This window comes from Alligator mississippiensis, chromosome 6 (genome assembly GCF_030867095.1).
Source record: "Alligator mississippiensis isolate rAllMis1 chromosome 6, rAllMis1, whole genome shotgun sequence".
NCBI lineage: Eukaryota > Metazoa > Chordata > Crocodylia > Alligatoridae > Alligator > Alligator mississippiensis.
Genome location: NC_081829.1, coordinates 66,149,574 through 66,173,185, shown reverse-complemented (window position 1 = coordinate 66,173,185; position 23,612 = coordinate 66,149,574). Strand labels below are relative to the sequence as shown.

Genomic DNA, 23,612 nt, shown 5'->3' with positions numbered 1-23,612 from the left:
AGATGGATTTTTATCAAAAGGACTGTAATGTTTCCTTTGATTGGAAAAGAGCCATATCACTGAAATTGCAACTAAAGCCATTTTTAAAACCATTTGGAATGTAGAATATTCTGTATAAAATACTGGGAAAAGGAAATTGAGAATACCATACCACTCTGGCTGTAGCCACTGTTACTTTATCCTTTTGAAAATGTGATTCTTCGTAGCTGAGATTTCAAAATACTAAGAACAAGCTGAAGAGTTTTCTCTCAAATCAAAGAGTTATGATTCTTAAATTCACAGTAATTGTGGTAGCTATTGCTTCTCTCAAAGACAGATTTGCATACCACAAGAGAAAAATAAATAAGTGGAAATGATTATGAACTCAGCGTTCCAGTGATCCTGCAACTTCGGTCATTATTAGACCTCAAAAGATCTGATAATAAACAAGTTGCAGATTCATAGCTTTTTAAGGCCAGAAGGGAACATTATGATCATTTAGTGTGACATGTCCTTCAGTCGTGATGGTTCCCATGCTCTGACCTCTAGTCTCATGACTATTCACCAGAAAACTGCTTTCTGCAGATTGGTTGCAGACAGATACAGGCTCTAGAACTAAAATTATCCATTGTTTTAAAAAAAATCATAGGAACAGTAATAAGAAGCATATTATAAATATTTTGTCCTTAATATTTCCACTATATTGTACATCCTAAAAAAAAGGTTTCTTGTAACTAATTAATCAAGAAAGTTATCAGCCAAAATTCTGTAATCCAGGTAGACTAAGAATTCTGTATTAAACTCCAAGGATGAAATGTTATTCTAATTTACGTTTTCATTCTCATCCTTGTATTAATTTTACCATTAATTAAAAGGGAGAAAGCAAGCTTTTTTGAAAACCTTCTTTTTTCTTTGATATTTACTGTGTTGTCTCGGATGGAGGGAACCTGACTGAAATGCTAGAGGATTTGAATCCTTTTTTTTAATGTTTTGCAATTAAATGCTATCTTCTGCCAGATTACAACAACATCATTTATAAATATCAGGCAGATTAGCTGCACAATATTGCTACCTGTTAACCTGATTTTATAGATACAAAAATGAAGCACAAGTAGATTGACTTCTCCACAGGAAGGCCAGTAATTGGTGCTTATACTTCAAAGAAACTGTCCTTTGAGAGGAGACTGCCTAACTGAAAGGCGGCTGTGGGGAGGGGCAGCATTTTCAATGGAGCAGAAGAGCCAAGTCTAGTAAATTTCCTGGGTTCTAGCCTGTTTGAATATAATTTTTAATTAATTGATAGATGTAGTCCACCCTGTATCTCTTGGCTCTCAGGTTGTACCGTGAACAATGCTATACTTCTTCAACTAATTGCTGAAGTTTCAAAGACTTTCATAGTTTAGGCCCACAAAGTACCATTAGATCAAATAGTCTGACATATATCACAGCCCAGATATCCCTCTATCAAGGTCAATCACTTCAGTCAAACTAGAACATTTCAGGAGATTAAAATGCTGTGTATCATAGGCAGAGATCAGGGGACCTCTGCTGTCCAAAGTCTTTCCAATGACAGGATTGATTAGGTGAGATATGCCCCAGTGACCCTAGCAGGATGAGGAAAAATCCCCGAGGTCTCTGCCAGTCTAACCTGGCAGAAAATTCCTTCTCAACTGCAAATCTAGGAAGTGTGTGGGCAAGACACACCAGACAAATATGAGAGAGAAGATTCTCTGAGCCACCTCATCTCATCCGCCTCATTTGACAGCCCATCTCCAGCTGTGGCTGGCCTTTGATGTTTCAGAGGAAAGTGAAGGGAAAAAAAAACTCAGAATACATCTGACCAACTGTGCATCAAGAAAGAAAGTAATTCCTGACCACTGCAGGTGACCAACTGAAGCCCTGAAGCATGAGAATATGGTTATTGGCTTAATGAAGTATTACTAGTCTCATGAGCACATTAAAGGCAGTTCAGACAATTTTTTTCTCCCTGTAAGCCATGAAAGAAGGAGATGGGTAGAGAGATGTATTTTTTTTTCTACAATATAAGAAGTTTGCTTGATATTAATGCTAGCACTAATCATAATTTTAGTCTCTAAATCGTCATTGATATAAGCCATAAGTGACCATTCCCAGGATTGATATCAAGCTAACCAGTTCCCAGGATTGTCCCTTTACCATGTATTTTTAAGGCATTACAATGGCGGTCATTTCATGCTTTGGAATTTCCCAGATTAGTTAATTAACATGAAAGGTTCAAATTGCTTCTCACCTTGTTAGCTTGAGACTCTGCAATTGTGTACATTATCCACATATACAATGTACTTATCGAAGATGTTGATTTGAAAATGTTTAATATTAGTTGATGTTGCCTCACATCCTCTTTTGTTACAGATGATAAATCATAAGAACATATCCATAAGATTGTATGGGATGGATACATCTTCCTATGTTATTACAAATACAGAACAGAAATCTCTGTATAAGATTTCTATCTTTCTACATCACAACCAGAAATCTAGCATTTGTTTTTCTGACCATTTGTTTTTGTTACTGACCATTTGTTTTTCTTTGACTTCTTTATCTTCCCTTATCAGTCACCTATATTTTTACTTTCAACTTTTATTCATTGCCCTTTGCTTCCCTATCCTTTAGATAATTTTAATTAGTGCCTTTGCATCTTTGATACCTTAGCACATACCTCAATGCAGAAAATACAGAGGTTTTTTTGTAGGAAACATAGGTAATAATCAGTGTCATTAACACAAGATCAGTGTATTCAGAGGGGACCTAGTATACCATTTCTTATATCTAGCTTTGATTGGTAGGACCCTGCTTTGTGTGATCAGGTACTTTTCCTTAGAGATTGCCACCTTGCCATCTTCTTCAGAATCTGAGCTTTCATTTTATACATCATTTTGCTTGTGTAGTAAACCTTCCAAAGGAATGATGTCTCTCTAATTTGCAGACAGCTGAAATGATAGGTCAGGAAGAGGAGTGTACTGACCCATTTATATCCTGGTATGTTGATACTGAAACCTATGGTGATGATTTAAATATTCACTTTGTTAGAGGGTGTAACATTTTGAAAGAGCTATACAATCTAATGTGAGCTGTGTTGGCATTATAAGTGGTAATGGACTGATTTATGGGTGGAGTTAGGGAAATTAGTACCACTTATCTTTTTCCAATTTGATCCCTATGTACACCAGTACAAGGCATACCCTTCAGAAATCTCTAGAGACTCAAAGCCTCCTACTCTGTCTGGTAAACAGAAACTTGTGACCAGACAGACAAAAATACAGGCTGTTTAAAAACAGGCTTCTGTTCACACTAAGAATTCCCCATTCTTCTCTTGACTACAGGCATTCATTCTATCTATAAGTGGCCACTTCTTCTTTGAAGCATTTGGGTGCCTATACACATGCAGCAACACTGCGCGTGTCACGCTGTAATTACTCGATTAATCTAGTCTACTGGAGTATGGTAATTAGCATGCTCCAGCAGAGTCTAGCACCTCCTGTATTAGCATCCCCGCACTGAAAAATGGCAGCAGCAGTATTTTAACTAAAGTTCATTTGACAAGCTTTAGTTAGTGCCCCTGCCACCATTTTTCAGTGTGGGGACACTGATACATGAGACACTCTGGGCACTTTTATTAGAGGAGCTCACGGAGCGTTTATACATGTGCTCTGGGAATGGGGGCGGGGCAGACTGGTGGGGGGTGCTTTAATTAAAGCAACTCCAAGAGCTTTAGTTGAAGCTCCCCTGCCACCATTTTTCAGTGCAGGAATGCTAATCCACAAGACGCTGGCATCTGCTAGAGCACAGTAATTACCACACTCCAGCAGATTTGACTGATTGAGTTCGCTCTGATGTGCTATAATTACAGTGCATTGGAGCAGCCTCTCTGCGCGTGTATAGGCACGCACAGAGCCGCTCTAATTAAAGCACCCTCCGCCCACTCCCCAGAGCACATGTATAAACATGTACCCTTAGACCGCTAACCTAATATCATTAACCTCTAGAATTTAAGGTTCTAGAAGGCTAATCTTGTTATTAGGCAACAATGGCAACTCAGAAGATCTGGGTTCAGATTGCTTGCTTTGCCCCAAACTATCTATGTGATTTTGGGAAAATCACTGTGAATCAGCTCTCACTGTTTAATTGGGAATAATGTTCCCCACATCCCTGTTCTCAGGATTATGTTTGTGAGGTGATCAATTACTTGTAAGGACATAGAAGTCATGTCTACACAGAACACTTTAAATGGCTGGTAGCACTGTCTTCAAGAACATTAGATTTCTCCATGTGAGCCGCCCCCTAAATATGAAACAGCATAGTTGCATCCTGCAGTACATTGTGTGTGCAAAGTACCAGTGTTGAATGACAGTGACAATGACTTTGAATAGTAAAAAGGCAGTGATTGGAGCCAACCCAGCCATGAGATGTAACTCTATCCAAATCTAATTTGTTATCAAGAAAGGTAAAAAATTTGAGGTTATAACCATCAGCATTCAGGTCCAATAAGGAAATGGTTGTCTGAACATTTTCTCTGCCCCTTGTAGCATAGTTTCTTGTCAATGCTTACTGTGAAAGAGAGTGGCTTACTCCAATGGCCACACAATTCTTTTAGCTGTCTCTATTTAATCTATGTTTGCCAGATTCTATTCATAATGCCAAGGGAAAGTCTGGCATGTCCTGTCTTCTGCAGTCATTTATTATGCTGGCCAAAGCATTGGAATGGGCCTACCAGCCCTCAGCATCACTCATTTATCACATTCAGATCTGATGCAGTCTGACTCAGCTAAAGAGAAATCCTGTATTGCACTGTGTGCACAGAAATAATATTTTTTGCAGCAGTGTTTTAGTCCAGCCAGTGTCATGCTCAGATACAAGCCAGTCTCTCATTCTGGATGCACGTGCATTGACTGCTTTACTACAAAAGCCAATACCTCCAAAAGAGTTGCAAGTCTATTAGATTGTTATCCCCTCCCATGCTAACTTTGCCTACCAACAGCACCATGCAAACATAATTACGCTGCATCCAGGTTAGAAGGCAGCTTGCATGGAACAGAAGTGCCAGACAGCTGAGGACAGCGGGATAAGTGTGTCTCTGCCTTCACTGTCTGGACACAAAGGAAAGAAGAGTAGCTTTCTGCCTGAACTAGAGGATAGACACCTTCCTGGTACATGTGAACGTTTGGGGCCAAAATGTGGGGAAAAAACTTGAAGAGGAAATGGTAGTTAAGAGGTTGCACTGAGCAGCAATATGCAATTAAAGCTCATCATTGAGGCCTGGGCACAAAAACCCGTGCCTGGCTCTGATCCACAGTATAAATTTGAGGTTCATGTTATCTGATAGATTTGGGAGGTCAGTTCTCATAGATAACCAGTCCCAGTTGTGACATTTCTCAGTGTGTGATTGTGTACTTCACATTTAAAAAGAAGTAAACAAAGTCCAACCCAAGCTGAGTGGCTATTGAGTAGGCAGGTGGCATGGCTGTATTTTATAAAGTGCTCATTCTTTCTATTAAGGCCTAAATAAATCATACTGTTTTCATATTAATATAAAAACACACCTTAAGTTTTTAGAGTAATGCTTTTAAATTGTGTACCAGAGCTGCATCAATATGTCACCATAATCTGCTCAGCCATCATAAATGTTCTATGAAAGCTAATAGTGGCGGGGAAAGAAAAAAAGCTCTGAAGCTAGGGAGTGGAAAAAGACTGTCCTTTAAACTACAGGTCTCTAACATAATATTGGTGGGAAAATAAAAGCCAAAGAGAGGCCCAATGATTTTTCCTTCTTTAAGCCTACGAGTCCTATACTCTGTTAGCCTGGTTGAAAGAAAATAATTTCACCACTTTTAAAAGAAACAAGATTAGAGAGAGGAACTTTTTGGCCTAGAGCACAAAGTACCCAGGGACTGCTGTGTGCATCCAGCATGCTGTGCTAATCAGGCAGGAAAAAAACCCTTCAGTTTTGCCAAGGAATCAGCAGAGGTATTTTGGAGACAGAGTTAGTTAATGGCCCAGACATCAGAAAGCATACTTCTTGCAAGAGCTTCAGTTTTAAAGTCTTCCTCTCTTCATTTTCAGCCTCCTTGTTTTTGGCCCTCTTACTCTGACCAACTGTTACTAAAGCATTTGCCGTAAGCCAACTTAGTACAAGCCTGGTGAAATCTGTGAAACTACACCAGTATAAGTGAGCTCAGCAGCAGATCCAAGCTGCCCGTTTGTGGACTGAACTATAGGGTGCTAATCCAGCTGGTGCTATTTGCTGCTGAAATGTCAACAGCCTGCTGCTGTCAGTATGCCAGGGTCCCACCAGGGCAGGTGGGAATGGAAGCTGATTAACCTCTTTTTAATTCTTTTTAAAAATTCTTTTTAATCCTGTTACAGAGAAGCTCCCCTCATTCTTGCAGAATATCCACATTTTGACATCAAGAATCAGGCTGCCCTGGTGTTCATCTCATTTATGGGCAAGGCAGAATTCAGTGACCACTGCCTCACATCAAGAGGTTAAAGGAAAACTGAGAAAGAGTCATTTGAACATAAAGTACACAACAAATACATCAAGATTACGCTTAAGGAGATATGCTTGAAGTGAAATAATGGGCAGAGCATCTTCTTTTCTCCTCCTTCCCCCCCCCCCCCGATATATTTGCAGAAAAGACCTTCATCATGAACACCTTCAGCTTCATGTAAAGGAGAGATCACCAGTCTGATTCCAGCCTAGGTCAAAGCAGCTAGAAATTTTTCCCAGCTGATGGCTATATTTTTTGCAAATCATTGTGTCCAGTTGCTAGTAATGACCTTTCCACCATTTCCTTGCAGGTATTCTGAAGAGGACTAGTTCAAGATTTTGAGAGACTATGCTACCTTCTCAAACCAAAGAGGTTCCTATGCAGCTTAGGGTCATGAGCCTGCTGTGAGGGACTATTAACACTGCCTCTGCTAAACCTATTCCTGGCATTTTTCACCGGTATCATTAGCATGTTGTGATGATGTAAATTCTTATTTCAATAAACAAAGAACTTAAAATGGGTTTTAAAAAGTTTAAATTGAAAGTTAATAATTTAGGCCTATAGGAGTCCATCAGAGCCACAATGCCTGTCTCTAAAATGTGCCTTTAATTGTGTATTTAAAGTGCTCCCAGCCACTTCTACTCCTACTTGAAGATCTGCAGCTCCAAAAAAAGCAGATCTGCATGTCTTCTCTGCTAGAGCTGGCAGAACCTCCTTCCTCCGCCGAAAAGGCGATGTGGTTTGAGCTGATAGCACTAAGCACTAATCACAGTAAAAAAGAAATGGATCTGGCAAGAAAAGGCTCAACTCAACTTAATGCAAACTTCTCTGGGAGAACTTGCACTCTGGCATCCACATCTGTAGAGTCACTGGGGAACAGTTTGGCTGCCAGTGATGTTATACATCTGTCTGCAGAATCAGTGATGGAAATAGAAAACAGCACTAGAGAACATCATGTGGATTTGTGATGCTCCCTGGAGGTCTGTGGATCCATAAACTAAGATATCAATGAGACAGAGAGATAGTAATTCTGCCAGTGGCAAGTATCAACTTGTGACAATAGTACTTGTACTGTGCAAACACTCCATCCATTCTACTGAGATGAGTAAAGCTCTTTCACCCTAACACTCCCCACAGTTGATCCCAGGTCAAAGGTAAGGCAGCCATTTGATAGCATGTACTCTTCTTCTCTCTGCCTCTCACTCCTCTCTCCCTCTGGTCCATCTTTTGCTCCTTCTTTGGCCCTTCTTTCAGCTACCTCCATGCTGAGCTGTATCCAAAGTCTACCTAAAGCACCCAACATCCATCATTCCCTCTTGTCCTACCCCTAGCCATTTAACCAACTCTCCAGCTGGAGTCTCAACTGAGATTGCACTATGCGCAGAATAATTTAGGATTGAAGAATGTAAAAGATCATATTTCTGGGATGAGTAACAAAGGGAAGTTTAAACATTTTCCCTCTGTCCTATTGTATTTTGCAGGAATGCATTGTAATACTTACAGAAAATGGGCAACGGGGTTGCAGAGTGGTACAACTAGTGTCATGTATGGCTAAAGTAAAAAGCATGGGAACACATGTTTTTAGTTGGGGATGGTCCTGCTTCCAGCAGGGGATTGGACTAGATGACCTCCTGAGGTCCTGTTCAATCCTAATTTTCTATGATTCTATGAGGTGTGTGAAAAGTGACCTGTAACATTATATACCTACCTTTTAGCATAAGTCAACCTAGAAGTCATAACCAATGTGCATTCATGGGAAGACGAGATTAGAAGTTACAATTAAACCTTGTTAAGATAACTTAAAACATGAAGAATCACATATTCATGATCATAAGCAAGTGGTAAGTGCCCTCTAGTCACACCATTTGAAGTGAGGTGTTTCTTTAAGCGTTATGAACTGGCTCGATTTAGCCTAACTTCACATTGTTCATGGTAGATCAAACAACAAATTCACAGTCCTTTCATATCCCGGGGGTAGCACTGCTACCAGGTGAATTAACTGTACTCCTGCACTCCTCATGCCCCATTCCCCCCCCCCCCCTCTTAGTGACAGCCTGGACACCAGAGCAGCAACTGAAGAGCAGGAAGAGGAGCTACCAGGCTGCAAAGTGGGGTGAGACCAAACAGCCCAAGTGGGGGATGGAGCTGGTGAGTGGGGGACTGCACACAAAGCACAAGACACAGCACACACACAACACACACAAGCCAGGGTGGGGGGTGTTTGCAGGATGTGCCTCTGCGAGCTGTGATGTGGAGAGGGAGGGGTTCCCTGCATACTCGCAGGCTCCAGGCAGTCCTGCAGTCAGGGATGGCCCCTCCCCTGCTGCTGTCCCCATGCCCTGCTGTGCTGCCAGAGCCAAGTCTGGGTATGTTTGCTGAGGGCTGTGTGTCTATGTGCATGCTATGCTGCAGGAGGGTGTTGCTGCTACAGAGCTGGCAAGTGGGGCAGGCACAGAGTAGATTTATCAGCTCCTAGCCACACCCCTGCTCACCAGTTTTCTAACAGCAGCTCAGAGCTGTGCAGATTAGAGAGGGTATTAACCCTGAACATCCCACTGCTCCTGGCACATTCTAACTTCAACAAGACTTAACATTCCTTACAGTTAGCTGGTACAAAGTGTAATGTGTAAGCACACCATGACATACCATTGACCTGACTTATGCATGTACCACAGACAGCAGTAGCTTGCAGTCGTTTTTAAATAAAATGGTGTGGTGCACAATAAATGTGTCTTAATGCTGAAACCTTTGAAGAAGAATGCCTGTAATCGGGAACCTCTTGACTCAAAAGAACATTCCAAAGTAGCTTCCAAATGTGTTAGTCCAAGCCCCTCTTTATACACTGATAGCATCATAGAATATTAGGGTTGGAAAGGACATCAGGAGGTCATCTAGTCCAACCCCCTGCTCAAAGCAGGAGAATCCCCAACTAGATCATCCCAGCCAAGGCTTTGTCTAGCTGGGTCTTAAAAAACCTCCAAGGATGGAGATTCCACCACCCCTCTGGGTAACTTGTTCTAGTGTTTGTCTACCCTCCTAGTGAGAACATTCTTGCTAATATCTAACCTAAACTTCCCTTAATGCAATTTGTGATCGTTGCTCTTTGTTCTGTTTTCTGCCCCTAAGAACAGTCTAGCTCCATCTTCTTGAATCCCCTTCAGGTAGTTTAAGGCTGCTATTAAATCCCCTCTCAGTCTTCTCTTCTCTAAATTAAATAAATCCAGTTCCCTCAGCCTCTCCTCATAAGTCATGTCCCCCAGCTCCCTCACCATTTTTGTTGCCCTCCACTTTACTCTCTCTAATTTGTCCAGATCCCTTCTGTATTGGCGGGGGGGGGGCAAAACTGAACATAGTACTCCAGATATGGCTTCAGTGCTGAATATAGGGGAATAATCACTTCCCTTGACCTATTGGCAGCACACCTACCAATTCAGCCCAGTATGCCATTAGCTTTCTTAGCAACAAGTGCACACTGTTGGCACATATTCAGTTTCTTGCCCACTGTAAACCCAAGGTCCTTTTCTGCAGAGTTGCTACCCAGCCAGTCTGCTCCAGCCTGTACTGGTGCATGGGACTGTTCTGTCCTAAGTGGAGGACTTTGCACTCATCCTTGTTGAACCTCATGAGATTTCTTTTGGCCCAATCCTCCAAGTTGTCTAGGTCACGCTGAATCCTAGCCCTACCCTCCAGCATATCTACTACTCCCTCCAACTTAGTGTCATCTGCAAACTTTTTGAGGGTGCACTCTCTGCTATCATCCAGATCATTGATGAAGACATTGAACAAAACTGGCCCCAGGACCAACCCCAGGGGCGCTCCACTTGATACTGGCTGCCAATTAGACATCGATCCATTGATTATTACCCTCTGAGCTCAATGTTCCACCCAGTTTTCTATCCACCTTCCAGTCCATTCATCCAGCCCATACTTCTTTAGCTTGCCTGCAAGAATGTTGTGGGAGACCATATCAAAAGCCTTGCTAAAATTGAGGTATACCACATCTCCCTTCATCCACAAAGCCAACCGTCTTGGTATAGAAGGCAATCAGGTTGGTCAGTATGACTTGCCCTTGGTGAATCCATGCTGACTGTTCCTAATCACCTTCTCCTCCAAGTGCTTCAAGATGGATTCCTTGAGGATCTGCTCCATGATTTTTCCAGGGACTGAGGTGGGGCTGCCTGGTCTGTAGTTCCCTGGATCCTCCTTTTTCATAGATTTCATAGACATTAGGGCTGGAAGGGACCTCAGAAGATATTCGAGTCCAGCCCCCTGCCCCAGGAGCAGGAAGTCAGCTGGGGTCATAGGATCCCAATAAGAAAAACATCCAGGTTTCTCTTGAAGGCGTTCAAAGTAGGTGCTTGAACCACCTCCAGCAGCAGGCCATTCCAGACCTTGGGGGCTCGGACAGTAAAGAAGTTCTTCCTTATGTCCAGTCTGAAACGGTCTTGCAGGAGTTTATAACCATTCGACCTTGTAATCCCTTGGGGCGCTCTGGTGAACAAACGTTCCCCCAGGTCCTGGTGAACACCCCTGATAAACTTATAGGTGGCCATCAGGTCACCCCCTCAGCCTGCACTTTTCCAGGCTGAAAAGTCTCATGACTCTCACCCTCTTGTCATAAGGTTTGTTTTCCTGACCTCTTATCATGCGCGTGGCTCTCCTCTGGACTCTCTCAAGCTTCTCCACATCCTTTTTGAATTGTGGAGCCCAAAACTGGATGCAGTACTCCAGCTGTGGCCTCACCAAGGCCAAGTACAAGGGGAGAATGACGTCCCGGGATTTGCTTGAGAAGCATCTGTGGATGCAAGCCAGTGTTTTGCTCGCTTTACTGGCTGCAGCATCACATTGAAGGCTCATGTTCATCTTGTGGTCAATCCTGACCCCCAAGTCGCTCTCATCCGTAGTGCTAGTCAGCGTAGCTCTGCCAAGCCTATAGACATGCTGCAGGTTTTTCCTCCCAAGGTGGAGAACCTTGCATTTTTCAGTGTTAAACACCATCAGGTTCTCGTCCGCCCATTTACTGAGCCTGTCAAGGTCAGCCTGGATTACCCCCCTGTCCTCAGGTGTGGATGCTTTCCCTTTCTTGAATATGGGCACTATGTTTTCTCTTTTCCAATCATCTGGGACCTCTATTGATCACCATGAGTTTTCAAAGATGATGGCCAGAGGCTCTGCAATCACATCAGCCAACTCCCTCAGCACCTTCCAGTGCATCCCATCCAGCCCCATAGACTTGCACATGTCCAGCTTTTCTAAATAGTCCCTAACCTGTTCTTTTGCCACTAGTGGCTGCTCACATCCTCCCCAAACAGTGTTGCCCAGTGCAGTAGTCTGGGAGCTGACCTTGTCAGTGAAAACTAAAAAGAAATAGGCATTAAATACATCAGCCTTTTCTGCATCCTGTCACAAGGTTGGCTCCCCCATCCAGTAAGGGACCAACACTGTCCCATATCTTCCTCTTGCTACCCACATACTTGTAGAAAACCTTTTTGCTACCCTTCACATCTCTTGCTAGCTGCAACTCCAATTGCACTTTGGCCTTCCAGACTTTACCCCTGCATACTCTTATATTCTTCCCCAGTTATTTGTCCAAGTTTCCACTTCTTATAAGCTTCCTTTTTGTGATTTAGTTTACTGAAGAGTTCCCTGCTAAGCCAAGAAGGTCTTTTGCCATACTTGCTAATCTTTCTGCACATTGGGATGGTTTGTTTCTACACTCTCAGGATGGCTTCTTTAAAGTACAGCCAGCTCTCCTAGACTCCTCCCCACCTCAAACTGGCTTCCCAGGAGATCCTGCCCATGAGTTCCCTGAACGAGTCAAAGTCTGCTTTTCTGAAGTCCAGGGTCCTTACTCTGCAGCTCTCTATCTTCCTTTCCTTGGGATCCTGAACTCTATTATCTCATGGTCACTGCTTTCCAAGTTGCGATCTACTACTACATTCCCTACCAATTCTTCCCTGTTTGTGAGCAGCAGGTCAAGAAGAACACAGTGGACCATTCCAGCACTTCCACCAGAAAGTTATCCCCAACACTCTCCAAAACCTTCCTGGATTGCCTGCACACTGCTGTATTGTCCTCCCAGCAGATGTCAGGGTGATTGAACTACCCCATGAGAACCAGGGCTTGTGATTGGGAAACTTCTGCTAGCTCTTTGAAGAAAGCTTCATCCACCACTTCCTCCTGGTCTAGTGGTCTGAAGCAGACACCCACCACAATATCATCCTTGTTGCTTTCCCCTCTGACCCTAACCTCGAGACTCTCAACAAACCTATCGCCGGTTTCATACTGGAGCTCTGAGCAATCATATGGTTGTTTTATATACAGTTCAACTCCTCTTCCTCTTCTCCCCTGCCTGTCCTTCCTGAACAATTTATATCCATTCATAACAGCGCTCCAGTCATGTGAGGTATCTCACCAAGTCTCTGTTATTCCAATCAGGTGATAGTTCTGTGACTGTGCAAGGACTTCCAGTTCTTTCTGCTTATTTCCCAGGCTCCATACATTTGTGTACAGGCACCTAAAGTAACTAGTTGATTGCCCTGATTTCTCAGGAAGTATGAAAGTGCCTCCTCTGTTGTCCTCTCCTGCTTGCTCTTCCTCCAGATCTCCTGCTTCCCCACTTACCTTAGGGCTTTGGTCTCTATCCCCCAGCAAACCTAGTTTAAAGCTCTCCTCACTAGGCTAGCGAGCCTGTCTGCAAAGATGTTCTTCCCTCTCTTTGTCAGGTGGATTCTACCTCTTCCAAGCAGTCCTTCTTGGAACAATGATCGAAGAAAGCCCTGATGGCAACACCACTTGTGCCGCCAGGTGTTGATCTGCAGGATGCACCTGCTCCTGCCTGGGCCCTTTCCCTTGACTGGAAGAATTAACAGGAGCACAACCTGTGCCCCAGAACCCCTCACCCTTGCATCTAGAGCCCTGTAGTCACTTTTGATATGTTCAGGGTCTCCCTTGGCAGTGTCATTGGTGCCACCTGAAGTAATGCTACCTGTTTCAGTGGAGTTACTGATAATATACAAAGAGAATCAGGCCCACTGTGTTCAGTTCTGTTCTCTAGCACTAGTAGATAATTTCTATTTAGCAGTCATTTAAATTTTAATCTTTCCTTTTTGTAGTCTCTTAAAAGAGGTTTCTCTTTAATCCAGGGTATATATTTACCCTAATTATCAGCTATGGAAAGCATAAAGATATCACTGCTTCCTAATGGGATAATAATTTGCAAATGGGGCACAGGCAAAACAATCCTCTAATAGCTTTACTGGTTATAGGCAACAGTGTACTGCCCCTAATGTTATGCTATCACAAGCAGCCCTCTCATTATGACAGCCTCATATGAGGCAATTCTGTTATTTAGGATAATCCATCAGGGAAATGTAAAATTATCTACTGGGACAATTGTCTCTGAGCACAGCTATAAAGCTGCTGTAGTTAATGCTACTCTTAGTTTGGAAAATTATCAAGCACATTTCAGAACAGGTCCATAAGAACCAGATCTTCAGAGGTATGTTGGTGTCTAACCTCCATTGAATTAGATATAGGGTGACCGTACTTCTCAGTTTGGCTGGGACACTCCTGGATTCCATCAGCCTCTTCTGGCTGGTTAATCAAAAGTCTCAGGCTGGAGTCTGGTGGGGAGGTGGAGCAGCATGGTGTGCGAGCCAGCTGGGCAGGCAGGCATCACTACTACTATGTGGGAGGAAGGCAGGCAGACATGGTCATCCTACCTAAGACGTCATGTCTTTGGAACCTGGGACTGTACTGGCCAAACTGGAACATATGGTCACCCTAATTAGGCACACTGATACAATCAGCTCTGGGCCTGAATGTTCTGAGGTCAGAATAAATTAAATTAATATAACAAAAATGTTTAGGACTACCAGAGAAGGGAAGATCATTGGCCAAACATAGGTCATATGTTTCTGCAACATAAGGTCATGCTTCCAGCCAGATCCACAGAATAAAACCTAGGTTTGTAAATAGGCATCATTTATTGGTGACTTTGCTTCCCTTGTAGTATTCAGTGATCTGCCAAAATGTTCATTTTGAGTACTTTTAGAGGACAGCACATGGTCCGCGAGGAGGTCAAAATGTGCATCATCCAATTCAAACCTGCTTATACATTATGGCTTTGAAATGTAGTCACAGAACTAAGTCTTTTCAAAGTAATGTGATTTAGTCAGGTTCAAATTGTGCTGACCCTGCTAATGAAGGAGCTGTACAGTGTCCCTTTCAAATGTAATTGAGTCCATGGTTTCTTCCAGATTATGAAGACAGCCTAAGACAATATTTCACAGCGTTGTGAACTTTCCTATCCAGCTTAGCATTTCTGCGCACACAGTATTTCTATCAGTTTAATTATACCTGTTTCTAATCCCATTTACTAAACAAACCATAGCAATATAAGCATTTTTATATCACTATAACTGTCCCCCAGAAGGTCTCCCCAATTTAACTATATTAATTTAGAAACCAGTAAAGTTAAATCACTTAGAAAACTCTTTATAAACCAGCCTTTCTCGGGGTGCTATCTCTGACTGTTCAGAAGAAGCCTTCACCAACGCCACTCCAGGCATGAAGGGTGCGTGCCCCTAGCGGCTGTGGGGGCACGGCTGCACTGGCAGCGGTGGGAACCCAGAAGCAGCTGCAGAAGTCCAATGGCGGAAAACACAGAGCTCCTGCAGATCCCCCAGCGGGGGAGGGATGGCGAGCGTCGACCAGGTGTTGGAGACCACCTGCAGGTGGCAGCAGTGGCCAGCAGCGATTGTGGACTGCCCGCAAACACTGCCGACGGTGTTCACTGCGGGGTGGCAAGCAGTGAGCACCTGCAGGTGCCACCGACAGTATCGGCAGAATCTTTTTGCAGGGGGTGCAGCACCATGCTCAGGGGGTGCACATGCACCTGTGTATACCCGCTATGTGTCACCCCTGACTCCAGCAGCAAATTCTGGAGGAAAATCGTCACTTCCTCAGCAGAGGTTTCAAATAGAGTACTGTGCACAATAGGGAGGACCTCCTCCTCCCTTCTCTCTGAAGGTCCCATCCTCCACAAAGGAAGGATGGAATAGATCAGAAAGAGGGAGTTCTTTACCTTCACAAACAAGAAAAACTTGTAACTGAGGGGCTCCAGAAAAAAGGCATTTATATAGATAAGAATAGCATCCAAAATAATAGCAGTAAGAATTAGAATGAATTTCAGGATATAAATACTCAAGGTTTATAGCTTCAGCTTCTAACTAATTGGGTTAGGAACTCTGCCAAGGGCAAGTTCTTCTCCAACTGCCTTCTGCCAAATCTCTTACATCTTCCTTTGAGGAAACTAGACTAGACCACTAGTCTCAAATAGCCACTCCCTGGCCACAGCTACATGAGATGCTGACTGCCCAGTAATCGGAGTTACCACACAGTAACATTGCTGAATGACTCTTAGATGACACTGACTGTGCAGTAGTAACAAACTACTGTGCAATCAGCATCTTGTGTACACATAGCCCCTGTGTCCCAGGTGGCAGCTCATGTGTATGGGAAACTCTGCTGTCTCCAGCATAAGCAGAAGCAAGGCCAGAGTTGAGGGGGAACAATGTAACAGCAGTACTGCCAAGGGCTCCATGCAGAGTGTGTCCAGGATCCAGGATTGCCTTGATCTCGCTGACTTGTTTGTCTGTCTGATTAGGGTATCACTGGTACATTATTTGCTATCTGATCATCTAACGATCTGACATAGAAGCCAGAGTAAAAACTTGAACACAGCTCTTATGGCTAGGGACAGACATTACAAATAAACCAGTTTAAGTGATCAAAAACTGATTTAAATCTGTAACAGAACAGATGTTCGGTGCACATTAACCAGTTTGAAAATGGCTGTAACCAGTTTGAGATAAACCTGGTTGAATGTAGTATCAGACTTAACTGATTTGGCTCAAGCCAGTTTATGCAATGTCTATCCCAGACCCTTTGCTGGTTTAAGTTAAACCAGAATCCCCTAGCATCTCAGCATGCTCTCTGGGTTGGGCAGGGCTCTGCTCCACAGCAGAGCTGGCTCCTCCCCTCTGTTCCCTGGCTACTGCTCTGGCAGAGACTTTCAGACCTCTATCAGGCTTCTGCTCCCTATCTCCCCTCTAAGCAGCGATTTCCCCATACCCTTTGCCTTACAAAGACACCTTTCCACATTATCTAGCAGACCACATGCTGGCTATGGTCCATGCTGTGACAGACGGGACAAAGGTAGAATCAACAGGTAGCTGGTAATGTCCCTCAGTTGTTTTCTTAATGGAGTGATAAACACTGTGTTATCAATTCCCTGCTGGGCTGGTCAGGAGAGGGGGTGAACCCCTCCCTACCAGAGCATCCTGGCCAGGCCTGGCCACTCCCCCCTCAGCTTAGCACTATGGAAGGGAAGGGAGTGCTGCTCTAGCACCCCTTGACTTCTGGCCTGAGCCACTGCAGGCATGTGCCTGCATTTTTGCAGTTCAGAGGAGATGTCTATATGGTTACAAACTGGTTTAGCCTAGCCAGGTTAGACTAACCTGCAAAGATTGACTCAATTCAGGCTCAGGCTTTTTGAATGTCTGTCCCTAGCCCATGTGTTCACAGCACCACATCTACCAGGGATATTTTCAGCTATATGCTGTGTTTCTTGGAGCTCTTGGCAGGCCTTGTCAGTGTGCCATATCAAAGCAGTCAACAAATACATAAGGACATAAGGAAGAATTTCTTTACTGTCCGAGCCCCCAAGGTCTGGGACATCCTGCCACCGGAGGTGGTTCAAGCGCCTACATTGAACACCTTCAAGAGCAAACTGGATGCTTATCTTGCTGGGATCCTATGACCCCAGCTGACTTCCTGCCCTTTGGGCAGGGGGCTGGAGTCGATGATCTTCCGAGGTCCCTTCCAGCCCTAATGTCTATGAAATCTATGAAATCTATGAAAATCTCTGAGTTAACTAAGTTAGGGAATCACTTGAATAAGCTCTCCCCTAAAGTGCACTGCTGGCAGCCTCCTGCACAGTGGTAGAAGGGGACAGGTTCTAGAAACCACCTTGAATCCAGAAGTGGATCAAAAGGTATGAACTATTATAACATTATTATCCATTATGGCTGAGCATATACCATGGTACAGGTACAACCCTGGGGTACCAGCACTCCATTTCCCAGATACAGGACACATGGAATGGAGTAATGAAATGATAAAATTAGAAGAAGGAGTTCTGTTTTTTCATCTTGTCATAGCTTTGATCAGATAGTGTGTTCAGGCCTACCCAGGGCCCCATTCTTTCAGTGGCTGAGCACACTTCAGCCTGATTTGCTTTAATATGAGATACAGGTGTTCTGTCCCTTTCAAGACTGACATGCTGTTTTTCAGACTCTGCCTTAAACTGTGTAACGTATATTAAATGTTATATGAATAGCAGTTGCCTGTCCAAACCACTAAATGCATTTTACCTTCCCTTTTCTTCATATTAATGGAAATGACAAGAAGTCCTGAGTTGCAGACCTAAAATATTGTCATTTACCTCTGCATCTTCCCTCACTAGTGCCTTCCTTATTATTCCTCATGATTTTACAAGTTTGGGGTTAGGGATACGTTTCAGGAACCCTATGAATTTGATTCCCCATAGAAAAGCATACTTGTCAGTTCAATGGGCCAAAACTTCTGTGTCTGTCTTCTTCCTGCATGTATACCCATTGTGCTAGAGAAAGAGATTGTATGTGTATGTATATTATACATCCCCACTTCTCTTGTATATTAGGAGAGCCACAGTTTGAGAGAACATGCACATTTCTGAACAAGTTGTACCAAAACTGCAAATCATTGTGACTGACGAGTTCCTGTTTGAAAATGCAGAAATAGTAGCTGATTCTACATAGCATGAACTGTATGATTATTTTTGGAGCATCACATCACTGAACAACCTTTTGGGGGGAGGGGAATGGGACTTAACCTAACAAACCAATGACTTTGAAGTGAAATAATGAGCTGTGAGGCTCATTACATGCTGTTGGGAGTTGGAGGCTGGGTTTGGAAATTGTGATTAGGTTTGGCAATTCAAATGATCTTAAAGGGAAGAAGGGATATTTCAGAGCTTTTGCACTAAACATTTTACGCCACTGGGCAGATATTTATGAGAAGTGAGGGCTGTTTTTGTCTCTAATCCCGGTTCTGACTCTGATGTGCAGCTTGTAAGCTGCTTTGCACTGCATAGCTGAAATCCTGAAATATCAATGATGTCATCTTCTGCTACCGTTCTGGGTATGCTACTGCACAGTCTCAGTGTTAGCTCTGCTACAGTCTCTAATTTGGGTTGCAGTTTCATCCAAAACAACAGAGATCAAGGCTGATACAGCAGCACCATTTTGTAACATACCTGAAGCTTGCTGAGTTAGGAGTGTCATGTGAGAAATCCACACCTTTAAATGAGAGAATGTCAGCTTCCTGGTAAAATGAATCAGTAAACTCTCCAGTTCTGGCGATCAAATGCAGAGGAGGATTTGTGCAGTCTGCTTTATGCCATTGTGTAACATATTTCACTCCTTTAGTGATGGTTCCTCCCTTCCACCCACTTTATTTTCTGATCTAAGTTTTTCATCTAAAACCATATAAATAGAGAGAGGAGATAAATATCCCAGTCACCAACTTAGAGAGAGAGGAGTATACATAATCACAAAAGAGAACTGGATTGTAATAAAACAATCTCCCAACCCCAGCAGAGGAAAAATTCATGGTAAAGCTATTTCAGTAATCAGATGCTACTTTAAGCTCGTGAGTTGCACACTCACACAAGCCTTTCAATCCTTCCCTGCTGGATAAAATACGAAAATACAACAATTTAAATTCTGATTTGGTCAGAATGAAAATGAGTCTTAAAGCATGCACCTGGGAAGTCTGTGTTTCAGTTATTGCTCCAGTGAGGATTATTTAATACAATACAGGTACTCCTCACTTAACTTGTCCTGGTTAATGTTGTTTCGTTATTACATCGCTAATCTATTAGAGAACATACTCGTTTAAAATTGCGCAATGTTTGGTTATAATGTTGTTTGGCCGCCGCCTGCTAGTAGGTAACTACTGTGACATAACTGGATTCGCTTAACATTGTTTCGCTTAAAGTCACATTTTTCAAGATCGTAACTATGACGTAAAGTGAGGAGTAGCTGTGTATGGAACAGCTCTAATGGAAGAGATGGTGAAAACACACTCTTTACTACAAGAGCAGTATAACCTGCAAGTGTTATGGCCTAGTGGTTAGAGCATTCCCCCTCAGAGGTAAGAAACTTGGGTAATCTTTGCTGAAATCAGGTAGGTGAGGACGAACCTGGGTTTCCTTTTACAAGAGGAGTGTTCCAAGCAATAGGCAGTTCCTTCTTTTCCTCCTCTTCATTGTCTTTTGTGCAGACTAGTCATGCGCTGAAAACTAGATGTGCTCTCACCTGTGAGATCAGGTGAGAGAGGCAGGGGATCATGTGGTTTGAAAATCTCACAGGAGATTAGATGTGAGTTTCAGGGCAAATAAAAATTTTTGCACGTATTTGGTGGCATAAATGTCACTTAGGGGCTTTTGGTGCCCCCAAGGTTAGATGGTAGCTGAGAAATGGTCTTGTGAATGCCAGTACTTAAATGTTAGGTTTGGTATCTAATATTGTAATTAGGTACCTAAAACCTTTTGTGTAAGTAGCCTCTTGTGCTTTACTGCTCTAGGGATGGTACACAGAAATAATGTACTGAAAGGCAGCATGCTTATAACATAAAGTAAGCAGAGGTGGGAATGAAACCCTAAGTGTTTTCTCCCATCCTTTTGAAGTATAAGTCTCAAGGGTGAAGAGAAATTCAAAGCTTTGCTGCAGCCAAGATCTGAAATGTAGAAGTAATCTCTTCTCACGTTCACAGAGTTTGTGTGTGCGTGTGTGTGTGTGTGTGTATGCGCGCACACGCACGTGTCTCTCTGTGCGTGTCTGTGTGTGCATGTGCATGCACACACATCTGTACTGTGGGAAAATGAACTTATTTTCAGTCACCCCTGACATCTGAGTGCTCAGCTGATCACGAGAACATTGTGGTAAACCACAGTTCAACTTGAAATGATCTTTTTTAGAACACAGTTCCTGCAAAGTTGGATGGCACCTCTTCATCACCTGCTGTTGAGCTAAAAACTTCTTCCTTTCTCATCATTATCTTTTGCTCATATCTGTGTTGGTATTGACTGTGAATTTCAAAATCTTTAAAGCAAAACACACCCTGCTTTGTGGACCAAATGGAGACTACCTGCATCATTCAATGAATCTCAGCATGAGTGTGGCTGCCAGAATCTTACCTAAAATGCGCAAAACAAATGTAAAGACATTTGAAATGTGCACAAAGGCCACCAGTTTCGCAATTGAGCTCAATTTTAAAATGTGATGTATGGCAAGATTAAGGAACTTCTGAGCCAGAAAACCCCCGTCTTTCAAATGTTCCCCAAAAAAGAGATCAAGGAAGGACATGTACATACAGTGCCCCTGATGTTGTAATTTCCTCATAAGAAATTTGACAGTCACATTACCTTACTTTTGCCTCAGTAAAGCTAAAAGAACGCGCTAAAGGAAAAAAAGGGGGAAGGAATAATTCTCGGATAATAAATGACATCTTACTTCTTTCTTTCATTCTTTTATAGTACATAGAGTACAGGGTAGCACTGAGTTTTAGCTGTGGTGTTCCAAACCCCTTGTGACCTCTTTTATACTATTGCCCTTGTTAGTGCTTCAGATAGTTTAGAGAGCTGAAATGTTGATCATCCTGGGCGCACATAGAGTCGGTGTAGAGAGCTGGCTGTGCTCTCAGTTTCCACCCCCGCTGGAAAGGGTTTCTGCCAATAATGCATTGCTCAGCTCTACTGCATGTCACTGGAATATAGGTCAGCTTTTGCTGGCCTTTAATGCAAACAAACTTAGGGCAGTTGGGTCGCAGCCTATCCACACAACACTGCTCTTGCTACAAAGGCAACACAAGGAAGCGGAAAAAAAGAGAAAGAGCTTTGTGCTTCATCCATCTAACACGTTTTATTTAAATTCCCAAACTTTCCCTTAGAGTCAGGAAGCTCAGCAAAATGCCCACTCAGTGCTGTGGCCAGGCCAGCAGGCTGAAGGTCAGCATGCGTGGCAGAACACAGCTGCCAATTATTTTTGCTAAAGGCAGTGACATTTCTGTACTTGATTCAGCTGCTCAAGTGAGTGGATAGTGTGCACCTGTAGTTGTCTCTGGTTATTGGAGAAACCGACTGACTTAATGAACAGTTCAGGAACAAACAGCAGGACCTGTTGATTATAGCAGTTCTAATGTATCATCTTAACGGCTACTTTCCTTGTGAAATATTTACCCATTTACTGGGCCACTGTGTGGTATTTTTGGTTCAAAACCCAGGCTGTCAGTCTTACAAATGCTAGCAATTTTAACTTTTCTGTCCTTCTGGTAGCTTTGGCTCCTAGGGTCATGTTATGATGGCATCAGTCTCTGTTTTCCTTTATTGGAGGTTTGGAGAAAAGCTAGAAAATGTGAACCATAAAGGCTCAGAGTTTTATAACCAGAACCCCAAAGTGGTTTAAAAAAACAAGATTAAAATTGAAATAAATCTCAGGCTTTCTCATTGTCACTCATGCATTTAGAATATTTGATGCTATGTGTTGGATGTGATAGCTGATTTGGAAAATGCATGTAACACTGGGCTGGAAAAGTAGAGGTTTTCACAAAGCATGATGTGAGTAGAAATGTTTTTAGGACATTTTGTCTATCAAAATATGTCTTTAGTTTTTCCAGGCCTGTTGTGAGAAGACTGAGCTAGTGTACTATAACTGGAAAGTGAAACAGAAAATGAAACTGAGCTTTCTAGTCCTTTAACACACTGGGGTCTTCTACAAATAATGAAATAAATTTGCTCTGTTTTGAAGTTTTAATAGAAAACATTGGTGCTTTTGCAGACAGTGGGAGTGACTGTGCTTCAAAGTCTTGTCTCTGCCTTCTTGGATAAGAATATATTAATTTTCCTGCATCTATCCAGTTCTACCCTCTTCTGCTTAACTAGACAAGCCAAATGCACATCATTTTATGCTGTGCACAATAGCGCACTGTTCGATGGGCTTTGCTGTTGAGAAGCATAAGACAGTTGCCCCAAATTAGTTTGATATGAGAGTTGCTGCCAGTACAACCCACATCTAAGAACTTTTCTGGCAAAAATTTGCACATTGAAAAGACTTCCTGCTAAACCTCTCCTTAGGGAATCTCAGACGATTGATAGTGGATGGTGTTGCCTGGGAAAAAGGCATAGCAGCTGAATGATGCACTCATTCATTGCAACCACAAAACAGCATTCACTGGTAGGGCACCTATGCCTTGGTTACTCTTTAAATTCTACTTGCCCAAGACAACTCTTAAGGAGGGCAGCAATGCAAGCACTGCCTGCCATCCCCTAGGAACTGAATACAAGCGTCCAGAGAGAAGAATTTCCCAATTCTCCCCAATTCTGAACTAGCTGGGAGTCAGCATACTCCATGGTGCCATTTTGGACGGCCCAGGGCCATTCAAAACTGATCCAATTGATACGCACTCAAAGGAAACAATCCACCTCTATGGATAGCCAGAGTGCAGTAATATTCTACTCTGGAACGGCCCCTTGCCATAGGCATTCTCTCAAATCACCCTGTATGCTAGAAAAAGGTCAACCATATGCCAGCCAGGCATTCCCCTAAGCCACAGGCCTCCCATATAGCCAACTAAGCAAGTTTTAATAAACTATTTTTATATTGTTCAAAGGTTAGACATCCTTATATCTAGTTATCCAAACACATTGATCTGCTACACAGTAGCATTGCCTACACCCCAGTAAGCAGATATATGTAAGGGATCTAATATGTACCACCATATCACTCACACTAAGGGTCAGTGATTCTCAACCAAGGTGCCACGGCACCCTGGGGTGCCTTGAGATCATTTTGAGGGTGCCTCTGGGTGCCATGCAATGTTAGCACTGTTAGGTGTGCTAACATGATTCACAAGAGAAATCCAAAGGTGGCAAATAGGAATCCGTAGTGTTAAAAACATTCTGACCTATTGTGATCTTTCTGAGTTCTTAGCAATAGTAAA

General features: G+C 42.9%; 1 protein-coding gene and 1 long non-coding RNA gene across 3 annotated transcripts in view; one reads left to right on the top strand and one right to left on the bottom strand.

The window, feature by feature from the left end:
• Window positions 1–6,975, top strand: part of RNLS (renalase, FAD dependent amine oxidase) — a 179,420-nt gene extending 172,445 nt beyond the window's left edge. Inside the window, exon 8 of one of the 2 annotated variants that reach the window (XM_059729942.1) lies at window positions 6,817–6,975. In XM_059729942.1, coding sequence (XP_059585925.1) covers window positions 6,817–6,825 — 9 coding nt within the window. In that variant the 3' untranslated portion in view covers window positions 6,826–6,975. The remainder of the gene's footprint in view (window positions 1–6,816) is intronic. The other variant, XM_059729943.1, reaches the window with a different exon arrangement.
• LOC109282396 (uncharacterized) overlaps window positions 1–23,612 on the bottom strand; it is a 170,751-nt gene that overhangs the window by 64,425 nt on the left and 82,714 nt on the right. The gene's annotated exons all lie outside the window — the stretch shown is intronic.